Source organism: Hemitrygon akajei, chromosome 7 (genome assembly GCF_048418815.1).
Source record: "Hemitrygon akajei chromosome 7, sHemAka1.3, whole genome shotgun sequence".
In the NCBI taxonomy this organism is placed as follows: Eukaryota; Metazoa; Chordata; class Chondrichthyes; order Myliobatiformes; family Dasyatidae; genus Hemitrygon; species Hemitrygon akajei.
Genome location: NC_133130.1, coordinates 40590774 through 40610874, shown reverse-complemented (window position 1 = coordinate 40610874; position 20101 = coordinate 40590774). Strand labels below are relative to the sequence as shown.

The window sequence follows — 20101 nt, the reverse complement described above, 5'->3', positions numbered from 1 at the left end:
AGGGCTGTGCACTAGGCACTCTTGATATTTTATATGGTTTCAGATGGTATGGCCTCCACAGAGCCCTGATCTCAACATCATTGAGGCTGTCTGGGATTACCTGGAGAGACAGAAGCAAGCAGTGCAGCCAAAGTCTGCAGAAGATCTGTGGCAAGTTCTCCAAGATGCTTGGAACAACCTACCAGCCGATTTTCTGATAGAATTGCACAGTGTATCTAAGAGAATTGATGCAGTTTTAAAGGCAAATAGTGGTCACATCAAACATGGGTTTGATTTAGATTCCCATTGTTTACTGCTCTTTTAGTATTTTTTGACATTTTGAAACTTTTCAAATTCATTTTTTTTAAAGCAACTTAGCTGTACAGAATTTTTTTTAGTTGTGCCTAAGACTTACACACATTACTGTACAGATATAGAAAAATAAAGGGCTATGCGGTAGGGAAATTCTAGGCAGTTTCTAGAGTAGATTACGTGGTTGGCACAACACTGTGGGCTGAAGGGCCTGTAATGTTCTGTAGATTTCTATGTTTTCTATCACCCAGATATCAAGATCTGGGACAATCGTCGGTTATAGACAAGGATTCCATTCTGCCACAAATACACTAACTGGGATGATACCCCAGGAATTTTAGGGTTGAGGTACCTTACCAATACTTAATTAAATGATAATACTGCTCAAAATGACTGGATAATGGGGAAGCAGTGTAGCAAGTTTGAGATACTGGCATCACTATCAACACTATGCTCCTCACTATCATCAGCTTTCATACCATCAGCAAACATAATAATATTTCCTACATTCATATACAAATCATTGATATATATGACAAATGATAAACACATGTCACAGGCTTCAATTTATAAAAGCAGCCCTCCACTATCACTTATGTTTTCTGTTACCAAGCCAACTTTGAATCTAGTTTAACAACTTGCCTTGGATTCCATGGACATTAACCTGGTGGACCACCCTTCCATGTATGATCTTATCAAGGGCTTTACTCGAGTCCACATAAACAACATCAATCACACTGCCCTCATCTATATACAAACGTTTTTTAACTACTTCACAAATTTCTATCAAATTAATCAGACAGAATGCCCTCCCAATAAAGCCATGCTAATTATCCTTGATCAATCCTGGCCTTTCTAAGTGTAGATTAATCCTGTTGCTTGACTTTTTTCTAATAATTTCTGTACCACTCTCATTAGACTCACTATAATTATCTGGCATATCCTGCTGCCTTTAGTAAAGGAACTATAATTGCTAGGCTCCAATCATCTGGTACTGGCAATTTTCTTGCTTGCTTTTCATAGATGGCTGAGTTATGTCTTCTCAAGAGACTTATACACCTTCATACTCGAGAATATATCCATCCTCATCCATGATACATATTGTATATGCAAATACAATGCCTTTTCCCTACTGAATTCAGAAGTTTTCATTGAAGACCTCTGTTGTCATGTACAGATTGTCCCTTGCTCTGGTTACCTTCTTGCTCTTAATGTGTATACAAAGTCCATGGAGATGTTGCCTTAACCTTGTCTGTCAGTGATACTTCATGGCCCCTCTTTGTTCTTTTAACTTTTTCCCCTGCAAATTCAATAATCCTGAAGAAACTTACCCTTTCCTTTTTCTGTCTACATTGATGGAGCCAAGAGGTACCATGACCGCTGGCTGGTTCTCTTCCCTGTTCAGAATGTGCAGTAATTATAGCCTTGACCCTGGCATCAGAGAGGTAACACACTGCAGTAGAGGTTGCTGATTGTTGAATCACAACAAGACATGTTTTCTCCCCTTACAATTGTGTCCCCTATCACTAGCCACCTACCGTAGTCTTTTCTTAACCAACCCCCAAACCCTTTGCAACAAAGCAGACCGCAGTGCCACAGTCTTGGCTGTTGCTGCTTTCTCCTGTGGAGGCCATTCCCCCCAACATTATCCAACACAGTTGAAAGGCAGATGAGCACAGAGAACTCCTTCACTACCAGGCTACACTTACCACTCTGTTCTGTGGGTAGCCATTGCTTTTCTGTCTATGCACTCATAGCTTGTGATGTGACCAGATCACTAAACATTGTATCCACAATATCCTCTGTACCACGGATACTCCATGGTGCAGCAGATGTAACCAAGCAATGTGTTCAGTCGGGAGTTACAGCCATACACACTTCCTGAAACTGTGGTCAGCTGTGACAGTGCAGTAGTAGTATTTCATGGGGACCAGAACTTCTGCTATGAATTAAGCTTGGACTAAGCCACGTTACTCATTTTAGTAATTACTCTAGGGATATTATTGCTCTCTTAAAGACTTTCAATTGTAGTAGTCAGTCATCCCTTTACTTTTATTTCAGTGAATGGAAGTAACAAGGGTAGAAATACCCACTTGTTGCCACTCACCAATCATCTGCCTCTGAATCAGTAACAGGATATAGATAGGCACATAGAGTTTACCCACCTCCAACACTGTCACTGCTTGCTGGGAAGTGGGTCTATTTATGTGTCCATCCTGCTGCTCACTCCCACATCCTCCTTGCTCATTGTTGCTGATAATTTGCACCATTTAAGAAGATTATAATTGTAAAACACCTGAAATTTGGGGGAGGGGAACAATTGTATCAAAATTTAAGTGAAATTACCCACAGGGATTCTCTGCTTATAACATGGAAGCCTCGGATAAAAAGCTTCCAAGATCCAAGGATTTCTATGGTTCTTCAGCGAAAGTTACTGAAGTTGAGGTGGGGATCTTCTACGTTCTCCCCTAGAGCATAGAAGACTGAATAGTGACCTCATAGAGATATACAAAATCATGTGGGGCATAGGTAAGTTAAATGGCCACAGTCTCCCCCGCCCCCCCCCCCCACCCCCAAGGTATGGAAGAGTAAAACAAGAGCATATAGATTTAAAGTGAGAGGGGAGATATTTAAAAGGGACCTAAGGGGCAATTTTTTTCACACTGAGTGTGGGGTGGGGGTGTATGTGAAATGAGTTACCGGATGAAATGGTAGAAGTGGGTATAATCACAATGATTAAAAGACATTGTTATGGGTTCTTGGATTAGAAAGGCTTAGAAGGATGTGGGCCAAACTGGGGCCAGTTCTAGAAGGCACCTTGAGTTGGACTGAAGGGCCTGATTCCTTGCTGTATAACTATAACTGTAACAGTTGTGGAAGTAACCCTTCTCATGCATTGTTTAAGGGATATTCTGTACACTATGCTGTACATGATATTCATTGACCTGAAATATTTAACTTCTATGGATGCTGCTTGATAGGCCTGAATTTACTATTTTCCATTTATAAAATCAGATTTCCAGTATCCAAAATATTTTGATTTGGTATATTGCTTGCTGTTGTCTTCCAAAACAATGACTTTCATATAGAATTTCAATTAAGCATCTCAAACAAACTGCAGTTACCAGAAATCCGGTAACTGATCACCTGTTTAATATATATACACATTTTTTTCTACTTACCCCAGTACGTTATGAATTTTATTTCTGTGATTTTGATGCATCTGTGCCAGGATTCCTCAGTAATTTAATATTAAAGAGGCTGCCTGCAGAATTCACAGGAAGCCTCAGCCAGACCTAAACTAATCTCAAATTAAATCACTGCTATTATCAGAGGAGACAACTAATAAAAATAGATTCCACCTAAAAATTTACTTCAGGACCTGCTTTCCCTGGGGGGAAAAAAGCAAAAGCTGAGAATTTTGAAGTTCAATGATTTATATACATTATTTTCAACTTGCTGAACTTAAGGATATTGACTTTTTGGTAAATTATATGTGCATATGTAGTCTGTAGTAAGTGGGGCGTGTCTCTGGTGGTCTCACTTGACTATAACTGCTTCAAGCTATTCTTGCCTGGGTGTTGTCTTTAACCCTTCCCTTACTGCAGTACACTGATGAAGGGTCTTGGCCCAAAATGTTGACTCTCTTTTTCTTTCCCTTGATGCTGCCTGAGCTGCTGAGTTCTCCAGCCTCTGCAGAATCTCTTGTGTTTGTGCATTAGCTAACTCTCTCCTTCATGACTATTGGTTTTAAGTATTACATAAAGGAGAAGTATACCTCCATATAATTACCACTTGAAAATTAAAATCCTCTTCATCTCAATGTTGCTTACTGGCATCCTGGAGTCTATTGCTTGCATACATTTATGAAATGGCTGCAAACTTTGGTTTGTTAACAGTAATGGTGTATTTATAGGACTAAACAAATCTAAATGACAGGTTAATCAATTTCACACAATTCACACTGAGTCACTGTTTGTGCTATAGAGTTAACTTTGCAAAAACAATCCTGTAATATAACAGGTTTTTCTTATATAACCATGTAACATATAACAATTACAGCACGGAAACAGGCCATCGCAGCCCTTCTAGTCCGTGCTGAACGCTTACTCTCACCTTATAAGCAATAGAGATCTTTACTCACCCTGACTCTGAACAGTCCCCTCAACCTATTGACTAACTTTCAGGGACTCTTCACCACTTGTTCTCAATATTTGTTGCTTATTTGCATGTTTATTTATTGATCAATTTTTAAATTTTCTTTTTGTCTATTGCACATTGGTGGTTTGTCCATTTTGTTATGGGTGGTCTTTCAGTGATTCAGAAACAGGTTTAATATTACTGACATCATGAAATTTGTTGCAATGATGTCACAACTATTGTTGGCAGAATTTCGGATGGTGATGAGGAGGCACACAGGAGTGCGATAGATCAGATGGTTGAGTGGCGTCATAGCAACAACCTTGTACTCCATGTCACTGAGACCAAGGAACTGACTGGGGACTTCAGAAGGGGCAATCAGAGGGAACACCCACCAGTCCTCAGAGGGATCAGAAGTGGAAAGGGTGAGCAGTTTCGAGTTCCTGGGTGTCAACATCTCTGAGGATCAATCCTGGGCCCAACATATTAATGCAATTACAAAGAAGGCATCTTCTTCATTTGGAGTTTGAGGAGAATTGGTATGTAACCAAAGACACTCTCAAATTTCTACAAGTGTACCACAGACAACATTCTAACTGGCTGCATCAGCATTTGGTATAGAGGGGCCACTGCAGAGGATCAGAAAGAGCTGCAATGAGCTGTAACTCAGCCAGCTGCCTCCTCATCTAGAATACTTTCAAAAGGCGATGTGTCAAAAATATAGCATCCATTATTGTGGACCCCAGTCACCCAGGACCTGCCCTTTTCTCATTACTACCATCAAGGAGGAGGTACAGGAGCCTGAAGACACACACTCTATATTTCTGGAACAGTATCTTCCCCTCCCATCAGAAATCTGATGGAAAATAATCCCATGACCACTACCTCAGTTTATTTTCCCTCTCGTTTTGCACTCCATAATTATTTTAAATTTTTTTACCTACTTATTGTAATTTAGTTTTAATTATAATGTATTCCAATGTGTGTTTCTTTGTATTTACTGTGAATACCCACAAGGTTGTTTATGGCAACATATAAGTACTTTGATAATAAATTTACTTGAACTTTGAACTTTAATCAATGCTAGGTGAATTACTGAGGATAAAGAAATTATCAGTGTTAGAGAAGTATCATGTGGCCAGAACCCCCTTTATTCTGCTGATGCATCCCAATTCTATCAATTTATGGCTGTATTTTACTCCCGTCCTGCTTCTACTGCACCTGGCAGCAGCAATAAACGTAAACTGTACCACAAAGGGATTGTGAAGTTGAATTACAAAGATGCCTGCCAAAGTACAACTACAATGAAAGGACTGCCATCTTGTGGCTATCCTGCTCGATATTTTCTGTGTTAAACAGCTCTTGGCACAGTTAGTTGTTTTTCCAAAATTTGCAAGTTGGAAAGAATACTTGTGCAAATGTTGAAGTATTTATGGCTCTTTTGTAATGCTCCTTTAGTAGATAATTTTGGACGTAGAGACACAACAACAGTGCAGATTCTGGAAATTGAATGGGGGGGGGAAGAGGAGTGAGCACTGCAAGAACTCAGAGGGGCATAAGGGCATGCAGCATTTAATAGACAAAAGGAGTGACTTAACAGTTCATAACCCTGCATCAGGTTTGAGAGGAAAGGGGAGAGACTGCTCTAAACCAGCTATAAAAGGTAGGAGAGTGACAGAGGCTGGTAGGTGATGTATATGTTTAAATAGGGAAGGGATGATTGCCAGATGGAACAAGGTGGAGAGGAAGGAATGGGAAAAGTGAACAAAGAGAAGACAAGTAGGTTGACAGGTGAGGATGTATCAGGGGTGTGGGTTACCTGAAATAGATAATTTCAATGTTCATGTCACTGGGTTTTAAGTAACCCAAGCAAAATAAGATGGTGTTTGTCCTCTTTGTATGAATAGCCGAGGCTAAGGACAAACAGGAGTGAGACAGATAGGAGTTAGGAGTGAGAACAAGAGTCAAAATGACATGCATCCAAAAGCTTAAGATGTGGGCAAGATGCAGATGGTCCACAAAATGGACACCTATTCACAACTGGTTTCTCCATTGTAGAGAACCACATCAGTTAGATGGCACAGAAGACCAGGTTGGAAGAGGTGCAGGTGAACCTCTGCCTCACTTGGAAAGGCTGTTTAGATACTTAGATAATGGTAAGAAAAATCTTTAACTTCCAACTGCAACAGGGGAAAGCGCCAGGAGACAGTGAGGGGTGTGTGGGGAGGGATAAGCAGATCAGGGAGTCACAGAGAATGGTCCTTGCAGAAAAACAAAAATTGGGAAACACAGAAGATTGGATGGATATAGGCCAAACACAGGCAAATGGGACTTGCTTAGATGAGAGTCATAGTTACTATGGATTAGTTGGATCAGAGGGCCAGTTTCCATGCTTTTTGGCTCTGTGACCGGTGGAATGATCCCCTAGGAGCTGGGATACGTTGGATGTGGATGTTCATGGGGTGAAATGTGAAGATCAAGGGAACTCTTCTTTCTGGGGTGGGGTGGTGAGAGCAGAAAGGCAGGAAATAGAGGAAAAAGCTCGTGAGAGCTCCATTTCTGGAAGGCATTTCAAAAGCCGTAGGGCAAGAGGCCTCATCTTGAGAAGTGACTTGGTGATGACAAATCCAGAAGAGATGGCAAACTGACACCTTTATAGTAGGCAGTTGTGATAGTTGGTGGACAGTTGTAAGTGGCCATTCAGACTACTGAGAGTCAAACAGTTTGGTGGATTTAAAGGCAGAGTGAAAGCTTGCAGCAAAGGCAATAAATTGATGAGTTCCACACAATGCAGGGAGCAGTACCAATGTAGTGGAGAAAAAGAGCTGGGTGGTTGGGGGTGATGGTCTGAGGTGTGCTGGAGTAGATGCAACTAGGCTCGCTCTACATAGGCAACAAAATGATGTGTTGCTGCGGCCCATGAGAACCCATGGTTACCCTTTTGATCTACAGAAAGTGGGAGGAATTGATAGAATTTGTTTAGAGCAAGGACAAGTTCTGCCAAGTGGATGATGATGTTGGTGGAGGGGAATTGCTGGGGTCTTTGTTCAAGAAGGAAACAAGAATCCCAGACGTTAGTGTGAAGGGAGTGGAAGAGGGAGACAGGAAAGAGTCCAGGTATGAAGAAATTAGTTCAATTGGCAAGTTGTACAGAACAGCAAGCCTTTCAGGGCAGTCCTGTTTACAGATAATAGACAAGAGGTAGCAGGAAATGCAGGCTTGAGACTATGAAATGTGAAGGATTTTCCCAATGTGATGAATTATGTAAAAATCTGGGAGATGGTGGCCTGCTGTTCATTACCAGGGCCATGATCTTATAGTCCAGGAGGAAGTTACAAGGAGCTGTCAGAAAGCTGGCATTTAGCCTTTGCCATGTAGAGATTAGTGCACCAGACTTCAATGGCACTCACCTGGTCAGTGAGTCTGATGACAAGATAGGGATTGGACGGAGTGCTGATTCATGACCATGAAGATTCATATATGCTTGACTTCTTGAGTAATTTAGTCAATCAGTACCAAGCAAGGATTAACAAGTCAGAGATAAAGACTCCTAAAATCCAAGTAACTTTATTGCTTCCAAAAACTGGAACATTAAAAGCTTGTTACATAGCATTAAGAAAAAGGAAACTTTACAAAATTGCTGAGTAATTCTGTAACTCAGCATAGCAAATTAGTCTCAGCAATGAAAAAGTTCAAATTACCAAATTCTTGATAAATATTTTCATTTCTGAACCAGAAGAAAACAAAGCAAATATAAGAAAACATCAATAGAATCCTTCCCAGGAAGTACAGTACTCAAAGTTTCTATTAAGGTAGTTTCATCACAAAGGATGTCTATCACTGTGACTCCATTTTAAAAAAATCTCCAATCATTTCAAATTTAAGAATGCTGACTGCCACAAGATTTCTTTTTATTTGAGCAATCAAGAAATGGAAGGAGGAGATAAACTATCAAATATTATAAATTTTGCTGCTGTTGCACGTTGTCAATATATAGCCAAGGTGATTACGCCTCCACTCATTTGGAGACTTTGTCATCTATCCAGTCAAAATTTATAACAATATTACAATTCAGAGTAAATTCTACAACTGAAATATGTGCACCAATAGATAAGACAAGCAACCACATTTATTTCAGAAGTATTACCTGCTTTTCTTTTACTGTTCTAGAATTATATACATTTTATTTCATTTACATACAAGAGCAATTTTAAAGGTGCAACAGCACGTTGTTTAGATACTTCAATGACGTCCAAAATACCCAAGCACAGTTTCAAATTTAAATTACACTGATGTCTGTTTGTAGTTTTTAGTATCCAAGATTTTTTTGCCACACATTGCACAGATGCCTGTAACAGAAGAAAAATCTGTTTAATGTTCGAACATTTGATAATTTTGTTGATCTAGATATAATAGGCAATTTAACATATTGTAAATGGATTCTTTACTGGAAATAGAAAACTATAGTAATGAGTAACATTTAAATGAAAACCAGAAGAATTGTGATAAAAATATTCATAGACACAAGAGCAAAAAGAACCAAATCCAGGAATAGAAATAGCAGATTAAAATATTAAAGTCATACTCCATGTACACATCAGCTCAATTTCCATACCTTTACTCAGTACTCCTTACTTGATTAAAAACCTAGCTGTTTTGACTTTTTTAAAAAAATGTCCTTGTTTTAACAGCTTTTGAATATTCCAGATTTACAATGTCCTTTGTGAGAGGAAGATCATCCTGACATCATCTCTGATGAGTCTTCACTCAAGTTTTAGATGGTAATGTCAGAAGAAAGCTGTTCTTATGAATTTCTATAATCATTTAAATACCTCAGTTGGAGGTAACATTTTCTTTACACCAGCCAACATAGACCTAATCTGTGCAAACAGACACATTATTTGACCCTTTAGTCAGTGTTATTCTGGTGAATCTGTGCTGCACCTAAACCAAGATCAATAAATCCTTTTGTAGCATTGTGCCTTTTTTTCATTCTTCTTGAGCAGGAAGGAGATAAAGTAATGTACCTGGTAACAGCCCTTCCGTAAAGGATTTCTTTTATTGGTGATTTAACCTATTGGTCTGATTGACACAAATTCTATTTAGATTTGAGTTAACCTTTAATTATGAACCAAACAAATGAGTCAGAAAACATTGTAGGAAGACATCAAATGAATGAAATAGTTTACTTAAAACATAATGGAAAAATTGCATGCAAAAATCAAGCAAGAGACAAAAATTAAATTTTCTAAAATTAGTGCAGAAATAATTTTCAGTTCCACTGAGATCACTACAAACGTTTTCAACATGATCTTGTGTGTCATAAAGTTTAAATCTGAGAACTTCCTGTGCACAAGCATATTGTCACCTCAAAATACTAAAATAAATCAAAATGACCAACACATACCTTTTTTGTATGCACAGCCTTGACAATAATTAGACCCAGCCTGATGAACTGCACTTTTACAAATACGGCACACTGAAAATTTGCTCTTTCCGTATGGATCAAACCTAAGGAAAAAGTAATTGCTTTACTTAATTACTTCTGACAACAATTTAAAATTTTTACATTATTCTAAGATTAGAAGGGAACTAGACTGGATCTTATTCAGAAAATGACAAAGAATGGAAAAAAAAAGTTGGTTAAAACATTATAGAAGTATTTTATGTTACAGAACAGTTACGTTCCACCGAGAATGAAGTGAAAGAGCAGTAAAGATTTATCTTGCCAACGTCTGAAAGGTGTTCAAATGTTAGTGTTTTTCTTAAAATATAAAGCTACTCTAGGGCAAAACAAATATAGAAAAACGTTAATCAAGTTAAGAATCCAAAATTAAAAGCCGAAAAGAGTGGAAACAGTAGGATCTGTGAAAGGCAAAACAGTTAATAGGACAGAAGAAATGCTTTGTTCTTCCACAGATGCTGAGTGCTTCTACTATTTTCTGATTGCATGTTCCTGAATAGATTGAGCTTTCTGTTTACAGTCAAAGAATGTAAGGTTACTGAAGGATTTTTTTTTAAATGGAAATAGAAATGTCAGGCTAGAAAATAAGGGACTAGAATATTAATTTGCAGATTTTGCTCATCTGTATAGGTTCTCAGCCTGAAAATTCTATTTAAAATTTCTCATTGTTCTTTTCAAATCATGCCATGACTTTATACTTTCTCACCCCATTCGTTTACCCAGTCCTAAATACTTTGAAATCCTTGTGCTTGCTCAAATGTGGCCTCCAAGGATCAGGACGCAATTTGCAAGTTCACAGATTACGGTTTATTCAGCTAAGGGACTGCTGGTAACAACAGGCAGCTCTGTATTTATGATTCCCAATTTGAAGGATCACAGACTTTAGAGAAGAAATTCCACAGCAGATAGAGTTAAATGGACAACAAGAAAACAGAACCAGGCAGTATGAAGACAATAATAGTTTCAGCTTGAAGTCAGAGCATAGCAAATTCTGACTCAGTGCCTTTGGAAGGAATGAAACTGGTGCCACAGGGACAAGTTAGTGCAGTGATGGTGAGGAGGCTGGGAGATAAAGATAATGGCTCACGATGCAATGCATTTTTTTAAAAAAAAGCACAAAAGGAAAATGCTAACTTTTTAGGGCCTGTTCCTTTATTTGCCCAAATTATTCACTGTTACATCAATAAGTTACATAAAGTCAAATTTAGCACTGATTTTCAAAGTTCTTTTCAGCATTGTCTAGAGAACCCTGTTCAACAACCATACAATATAGTATGAACATAATTTTCAAAAAAATCTAGTTTAAAAAATATTTACATTGTACAAATAACACAAGTCAAAAGGTTTCAGTTCAATTGACAGGCCAAATTTATTAGTTAATGATAATCAAATAATCAGATAGGAAATTGCTAGCTCCCATAATTCTGGCATGCTTTGCAGTCCAATTTTTACTCTCAATTCCCAATGGGGAAAAAAAAATCTAAGTAACTGCAGATGTTAGAATCTGGAAGAAAACTCAAGAGGGTACAACAGCAGATATGGAGAGAAATTAACAGTCAATATTTTGGATCAAGTCACTTCATCTGAACACAACCATGCTCCAAATCTATAATGTAAAATTGTACAACTTTTCATAAGTGAAAAGTCAGAAACAAATCCTACCCAACTAGGGCAATTAGGGATACTAAATTATTAGTAATACATTAAAAGAAAATCAACATTTGAAAATTTTATCTTTTAAAAAGTAGCTTTATACAAACCTTGCCTTTTTGGAAGTCAAAGCTTTATTCTCATTGATCTTGCGGCCACCACTTTCTGCATAATAATAAAATTGCAATTTTGGTTAAAAGGATTGCAGTGTATCATATGTAATAAAATTCTAAATACAGTCATAACTGAATGTCATACCCATTGTGTTCCTTGATCCATCTTTCCAGGTGTCTGGAGTAATAACTCTTCCCAGCTTCTTTTCACCTATGAGAGTAGGAATCAAAGAGTAAAATTAATAAACCACCAATAAAGAGGAATCAATGGGGATTCAAAGAACATTTATTATCGAGGAATGTATAAATTATACTTTGAAATTTGTCTGCTTACAGGCAGCCACAAATCAAGAAACCTGAACAAGTTAAAAAAAACTAAAACCACAATGCAGAGAAAGAGAGGGGGAAAAACACACACAAACCATGCAAACAGCAGAAGCAAGCTGACAGCATCCCAAACCAAACTGAGTCCCAGATCCACTCCCAGAGCAGCTGAAGTAGGCCCAAGCCTTAGTCCCCAGTTTATCACTTATGCCTGAAGAAATTGTCTCCTGAATGGAAGAGTTTTATTTTAAACAACAATTCTGGTATGATTAAAAGAGGAGTCAAACATTAATTGTTCATGGGAAATCCATAAGCAATTTGGAAAGTATTTTAAATCATAATTGATGTTTCTGAGGAGAGTAGTTACAATAGATTTCTGTTCAGAAACTTCTAGATAATAGATTAATGAAGGTGTTCCAATAAACTACGGGACACATTAAAGATGTGAAATACAAGCCAGAACTGTTGCTTTAACTAAAAGCTGAACGCTGAAGTTGCCCGTCAGTTCGGCTTGGCTGTCGAAAAGGTCTTCACAGATCCAGAAAAACACAGTGGCAACCTTGGTATCACCTCTCAGAAATAATCCCTTTTCTATCCACACTTCCCACCTTTTCTATGAGTTAAAATAACTTGATTTGTCCCTTTTCCCAATTCTGAGGTTCTTTATCCCGAAATATTATCTGCTTTTTTTCCCTCCGTGCAGCTGCTTCCCGACCTGCTGTGAGCTTCCCACATTTCCTGTTGTGCTTTAATTTCAGATTTATTCCCGGCCACAGGTAGGGAGAAGAGGAGGGGATGAAGGGCAGATGGCCACTGCCACTCCCCACACCCCTCTAAAGGAGTCAAGCCATAACGACATCCTCGGTGCCCTGGATAGCGTGTGGATTAACATCGGCTGGGAGGCCCGAGACCTCAGTAGCCGCTGTCACTCTGGGCCCGGGCCTCAATTACGGAATAGCCAGGTCGACACTCACATTTCTCACACACCATCCTGCCCCCTTCTCCGATCACTCACTTCCTCCAATACACAGGTCGCATTTCCGCCGCCAGAAGCTGCCTCCTCATTGGCTCACAGGATCAGGGTGAGCCTCTGGGTCTTAGTGCGAGGAGAATTCAGCCAGAAATCGTTCCAGCAACCTGTCACACTCAGTATGTTCTAGCAGCATTCAAAAATACTAGATACAATCTGAAATAGATGAAGATACACAACAGACCTAGCAAAATCTGCGTCAAAAGAAACTTAATGAATGGTGGAAAAGTAATTGACCATACGTGCAATTTTCTCTCCATAAACTTCTCTCTCTATTGCTGAACAACTGCTCAGCATTTCTGGCATTTACTGTTTTTATTTCACATTTCCAATATTTCTGTTTACATTAAAGAATACCTATCTTGCAGATTTTTTAACCAAGTACACGTTGTACCTACCAACTTTGCAACTTGCTGTAGCTTTTTATTGTTATACAAGCAAAAGGCATTTTTCTGAGATTAAAGTTAACAAAAAGAAACATAATTTTATTTTTGGATCAAACAAAAAAATGCCAGAGGAACTAAGCATGCCACAAAGCTGGTCACAAACAAAAACTGACAAAAGTAAACCAATGATTTAAGAATCAAAATTACATTTTTATCTAATGTTCTGATTGAGTTATTGATAACATACCCACAACAACCATTGCACCCGCCTTATTTACATGCATCAGTTCTAAAACCTATCATGTCTTGGTGCAGGGACCAGACTAGAACCAGGAGTGGAGAGGCAAGTAGAGTGCAGAGGGTGTGAGAATCTAGGAGGGCAGTTTTGCGCAATGCCAGAACTTTAATACCCATGCAGTGGTGCCTGGTTTCCAGTGGTGTTGGGCCCCCTGCCACTGGATCTTGCTCTACAAAGCCTGTGTGTTGTGAAATAACAACCCACATTAAAAATGAAACTATATAGAAGCTCAATCTAATGTTTGGTACGTGTAATATCCAGATCCACAGAGACAATCCCAACAGCTTTAAGTAGTGGAAGAAATACGCCACCTCACCGACCACTCACCTACCCATGCCATCAGCCGACACCTGTCTACTCTATATAAAGTGGTGGATACAGCCCAATTCGTCACAAGCAAAGCACTCTCCACCATTGAGTATAATTACATAAAGCTCTGCCACAAGAAAGTGGTATCCTTTCTCAAAGACCCCCACCACCCAGGCCATGCTCACTTCAGAATTCAAAGTAAAATTATTATCAATGTACATATATGTCACCATATACAACTCATAGATTCATTTTCTTGCAGGCATGCTCAATAAATCCAATAACAACGATCAAATCAATGAAAGACAGCACCAACTGGGCAGACACCCAGTGTGCAAAAGACAACAAACTGGCCAAATACAAAAAGAAAGAAGTAAATGAACAATAGATACTGAGAACATGAGAGGAAGAGTCCTTGAAAGTAAGTTCATTGATTGTGGGAACATTTCAGTTATGGGCTTGTCTTCTTTTACATACTGGTTGTTTGTCAGTCTTTGTTTATGGATAGTTTTTCATAACGTCTATTGTGTTTCTTTTTTTCTTGTAAATGCCTGCAAGAAAATGAATCTCAGGGTTGTATTTGGTAACATACGTACTTCGTTAATACATCTACTTTGAACACTCGACACAAGAGTGGAAATCGACCTTCTTCTCAAGATACTTTCTTCAAAAGCAATAGGCTATTTGCTGGAGGCACTCAGCAGGTCAAGCAGTAGCTATAGGGAAAAGGAACGGTCGACGTTTGGGTCAAACCCTTGCAGCAGCACAAGATTATCTTTAACGTGTTATACTCCGGAGTCATGGAGTCGCACAGCAGCAAACAGGCCCTTCTGTCCAACTTGACAATGCCAACTGTGTTTAGCGAGTTTATCCCAGCTGTTCGCGTTTGGTCATTAGCTTTCTAAATGTCTCCTATCTGTGCATTATCTAAATGACTTTTAAATGTTTCTATTACCTTTTTTTCCTCATACTTTTCTCTTCCAGGAAAAGTGGCTATTTTCCTGTACTGATTCCAAGTTGTTTCTTCAATCTTTCAGATTCCCTCAGTAAGTCGGATGCATTAAGGTTCTGACTAGTTCTCTCTCCACACATATATCTGACCTGTTTCATATTTCCAGAGCTTAGATTTTTTGCCAATAAAATTTGCAAATATGCAATTGAAAACTTTCGCATGAATTCGCCTTAAATGTATGTAAGAGGCTTACATTTGCTATAAAACATTAAACGCCCCGGCAGGGACAACGCGATTTGAAAGTAACCTTTCCAGCGCAACGCGCGTCAGAAATCCCACCCTCTCCGCGGACGATTGACCCAATAAGCAGGCAGCAAAACGCGGCTCTCTGATTTTGATTGGTCAATTCGTGTCACCAATTGACGGTCTGAACCCTGCGTTTCCGCTGTAGTGAAGCAGGTTGCTTGATTCATGATGGCGTCAATGGGAGATTGATTTGTAATGAGGAAAGAGGGGAATAATCCTTGTGAACCAGATACAGGACTGAAAACGCAGCTCCAGAAGTATTTTACTTTGCATTCTTTGCTCTGATTTTTAACTGTTGTAACACATTGTGCAGACACCAACATGAAGGACGTTGAGTTAAGAGGCATGTTCTCAGCGCACGTAATTCTCATCCTCTCGGTTCTCTTTGCTACTTTTGTACCTTCCTTATTTTTGGATAACTTTTCTGTAATTGAAACGCACCTGGTGTGGCTGTACATTTGTTCAGCTTCTGTGGTGGCTGTTAGCATTGTTTTACATTCACTACTGGAAACCAACACTCCATCGAACAAAAAGAATTCCTTCAATAATAAGGTAAGATTGTGATATATGTTTAACGGACTTAAATACGGTGAATTTTGTTTTTAAATTATTAAGTGGCGTCTTTGTCTTTTATTTTTGTTTAGATCTCAAAGACTATCAAGTCCTGTTTGTTATTCTTGACTTCCTGTTTAATATTTCATGGAATCATTGTATTATATGGAGCACCACTACTCGCGTAAGTAAATATCTAAAGCTTCTGCAAGAGTACTTACAACATGTAACTCAAAATTATGGACGTTTGTGGCTTCCAGTTTTTTTTTTTTTGAAAGGTCTAAAATTGGTATTTTAAGGGTGAAAAAACTGAATGTAATATCCCAGCATTGTTTTGCACTATCAACATGACATTTCCAGCTTCTATACTCAGTGCCCTGACGGATGAAGGCCAGCTGTACCAGAAGCTGTCTTCACTGCCCTGTCTACCTGTCACACCACTTTCAGGGGTCAATATACTGAAGACACAAGAGCTTCTGCAGACTCTGGAAATCTTGAGCAACTGGCAAAATGCTGGAGACACTCAACAGGTTAGACTGCACCTGTGGAGGGAAATAAGCTGTCAATATTTTGGGTGTCAATGAAGGGACTTAGCCTGAAACACCGATCGACTCCAGATGCCGCCCAACCTGCTGAGTTCCTCCAGCATCTTGTGTGTGTTGCTCAGGTACTTAAACTGTACTTCTGGGTTCCCGTGTTCTCCAGCAGTCGTACCATTCACTGTGGAAGGCCTCCCCTCATTTGACTCCCTGAAATGCAGCTCCTCAAACCTACCTACATCAAACCCTACATTTTTTTATTCTTTGGCCAATTTACCCGGCTGATCAAGATCCCTCTGTAAATCCTGACAACCATACTTAACTATACTGACACCACTTATTGTAGTGTCATCTGCAAGCTTACCATATATTCTCATTCAAGTTATTGATATAGATGACAAATAACAAGGATTCCAGCAGCAAGCCATTTCAACAGCAGAAACAGAATACTGTTTTGCTGTATTACTACATTTAAACGCTTTTTATTTGTAACTGCTAATTTTCAGAATCTATTATTTCTCTTGGTACATTGTAAGATTCTGCTTCACTCTGACTGGAGGTTCAGTATATTTTTCCATGGGTCCCCATCTCTCTCCTGAACATTGTTGCATTTAGTTTTGCTTTCTGATTGTTTCCTTTCAAAACTTATTTCACTTTGAATCTCATTTATGAAATCCTGCTTTGAGATCCAAGCTCCCAGTCATTCCCAAGGCTTTTGTACATGATGCAGTTGTTCCTTATTGTGTTAAAATCTTTCCATCCACAAGTTTCAAGGCCTTGTTATTGTTTATAATATTGCTATATATGACAAAGATTACAATAATCCTAAAGCTTGTGGGATTTTTCTTGTCTTTCTGTGTTAATGTTCCTCCAATAATTGCCATTTGTACATGTTGATAAATTTATTATTTTCTTCTGTCTTAATTCCATAATTTAAGAGGCACAACAGTGCCTCTTTCACCACAGATGGTTGAAGAAATTTGGTGTAGGCCCCCAAATCCTAAGAACTTTCTTTAGGAGCACTATTGAGAGCATCCTGATGGGCTGCATCACTGCCATACAGTTTATGGGAACTGTACTTCCCTCAATTACAGGACTCTGTAGAGAGTAGTGCAGACAGCCCAGTGCATCTGTAGATGTGAACTTCCCACTATTCAAGACATTTACAAAGACAGGCGTGTAAAAAGGGCCCGAAGGATCACTGGGGACCCAAGTCTCCCCAACCACAAACTGTTCTAGCTGCTACCATCCGAGAAACGGTACCACAGCATAAAAGCCAGATCCAACAGGCTCCGGGACGGATTCTTCCACCAGGCCAACAGACTGTTTAACTCATGCTGACACAACAGCATTTCTATGTTATATTGACTATCCTGTTGTACATACTATTTATTATAAATTACTATAAATTGCACATTTAGATGGCGACATAACATAATGGATTTTACTCATGTATATGAAGGATGTAAGTAATAAAGGCCATTCAATTCAATATTGTTTTATACTAAACAAACTATATAGAATAATTTGGTTAACAATTGTATTACATATAATGGCCTCATTGTGAAGCAGCTTCATTACAATGGAGAGTATCGTAACTGGTTGCATCACAGCATGGTATGGAAGCATCAATGACCAGGAATGGAAAAACATTCATCCAGACCAGTCAATCACAGGCAAAGCCCTCCCACCATTAAGTACATTTACATGAAGCACTGGCACAAGAAAGCAGCGGCCATCATCAAAGACCCTCACTATCTAGGCCATATCCTTTTCTCACTACTGTCATCAGGTAGAAGGTACAGGAGACTTGCGTCCCACACCACCAAGTTCAGGAACAGTTACAACGCTGACCATCTGGCTCCTAAATCAGCATGGATAACTTCAATGAGCACTACTCTGAACTGATTCTATGACTTACAGACTCCCTTTCAAGAACTCATTACAACTCATGTTCTCAGAATTATTTTATTTGTACATTGGTTGTTTGTCTGTCTTTGTTTATGTATAGTTTTTCACAAAATTCTATTGTATTCTCCTCCCGTAAACACCTGCAAAAAATGAATCACCAGGAATGATATGGTAACATATACTTTGATAATAAATTTCTTTTGAGCTGTGGATCCAAGTGGCATGGACACCAGAGTGATGCTTTTTATTGGATTCCTTGCTGATGTCTATACTAGACAGGAAGTAATGAAACAAACTTGTCAATCAATATAAACATGTTGCACCTTGATCTTTGATGGATGGCATGGTAGCATAGAAGTTAGCACAACGTTCTACAGTTCCAGCAACCCGGGGTCAATTCCTGCAGCTGCCTGTAAGGAGTTTGTACGTTCTCCCTGTGACTGTGTGGGTTTCCTCCAGATGCTCCAGTTTCCTCCCTCAGTCCAAAGGCTTAACAGTTGGTAGGTTAATTTGTTAGGCCTCGAATGGGCTAGTATTAAATTAGGGACTCGAAGGGCTGAAAGAACCTATTCCATGCTGTATGGCAATCAATCAATAAATAAATACTTAGTTACAAATAGAGGATTGTCCTCCCTTATGAAATAAAAGATTTTGGAATTAATAGAATTCTATTAAGTCATTGACCTGGTGAGATTGCACCTGGAATACTGTTCTGGTAGTCTGTTCTTCCTGCTCCAGTAGGATATACATGCGATCAAGAAAGTATGAGTAAGATTCATCAGATTGTTTCCTGGGGTGGATAGTTTACCCTTTAATACAGATGCCTGAGCCTATGCTGCCATGACATTAGCAGAATAAGAGGTGATCTCATTCCAATATGCATAGTTCTTGTGGGATGTTCAGGGCAGATACAGGATAGGTATTTCCCCTGACTGAGGAATAGTGTTTCCACCTACAGAGGTGTCTAGACTTGGAGAATACAGTCTCAAAATAAGTGTCAGCCATTCAAGACTAGGGACAAGAAGAATTTCAACCATGGTTAATAAATATTTGGTGTTCTTTACCCAAAGGATTTGCAGAAATAATAAGTTTATCTTAAGAAAGTAGGGTAATCTTATTGAAAGCTAGAGAAGATGTACGGGGCAGAATGGCCTTTTTTATTTCTTAAATGGGACCAACCAAGGTCTAGAAAAAGCTGAAAGAGGGGAAGGAAAAGTAACTTCTGACATTATTACTGACTCTTTTTGCTTTATTCATAAACATATCTCATTTTAGATTCTATCTGATTATTGATAGGTCTAGGAGAAACATTTTTATAGTTTGGATGCTCTCCAAATATTTTTGTTGTGCCTTGAGATGATCTCCACTCACTATATGACCTTGTGCATAAAGTATCTGACAATGCACAGTGTTAGAGGCACTTTCACATTCTTATGAAAGTTACTCAGCTTTTCCTAACTTCAGTAAATGTCCAGGTAAGAATCTTAAGACTTAGAAAGACTTGGCTGCCACGTATTTTGAGATGCAGTAAATGTATGTTAAACACTTCTGAAAATATCAATTAAGTAGCAGTGTTCCACTGACGTCTTGTATTTTACAGGTCCTTCAAGGAAACCTTTTCATTTGCTGTTCTACTATCTACCTTCACAACATTTCGATGCCTGTGTTTGCGGGGACCCAATGTGCAAGCATGGATACGTGTCTTTAGCAAAAATGGGTAAGCAGCAAAGTGTACAGTATTTGATTTACTTTTCTCGTAGATTTTTGGAGGGAAACCAGACTATTTCAGTTCCACTGTTTATCCAATCATCTGATTAATCAGACAGGTTTCCATAG

The 20101-nt window shown here is 38.8% G+C and overlaps 2 protein-coding genes across 2 annotated transcripts in view; one reads left to right on the top strand and one right to left on the bottom strand.

The window, feature by feature from the left end:
* Positions 1–7982: 7982 nt before the first annotated feature.
* Positions 7983–13054, bottom strand: cript (cysteine-rich PDZ-binding protein). Its single transcript, XM_073050692.1, has 5 exons — positions 12957–13054; positions 11804–11869; positions 11656–11710; positions 9839–9942; positions 7983–8780 (listed from the first exon to the last, which is right to left on the bottom strand). The coding sequence occupies exons 1-5, from the start codon at positions 12970–12972 to the stop codon at positions 8716–8718; spliced, it is 306 nt and encodes a 101-aa protein (XP_072906793.1). The 5' UTR covers positions 12973–13054; the 3' UTR covers positions 7983–8715.
* Positions 13055–15395: 2341 nt separating this feature from the next.
* pigf (phosphatidylinositol glycan anchor biosynthesis, class F) overlaps positions 15396–20101 on the top strand; it is a 77642-nt gene continuing 72936 nt past the window's right edge. The window contains exons 1-3 of the mRNA XM_073050690.1: positions 15396–15815; positions 15908–15999; positions 19866–19982. Coding sequence (XP_072906791.1) covers positions 15585–15815; positions 15908–15999; positions 19866–19982 — 440 coding nt within the window. The 5' untranslated portion in view covers positions 15396–15584. The remainder of the gene's footprint in view (positions 15816–15907; positions 16000–19865; positions 19983–20101) is intronic.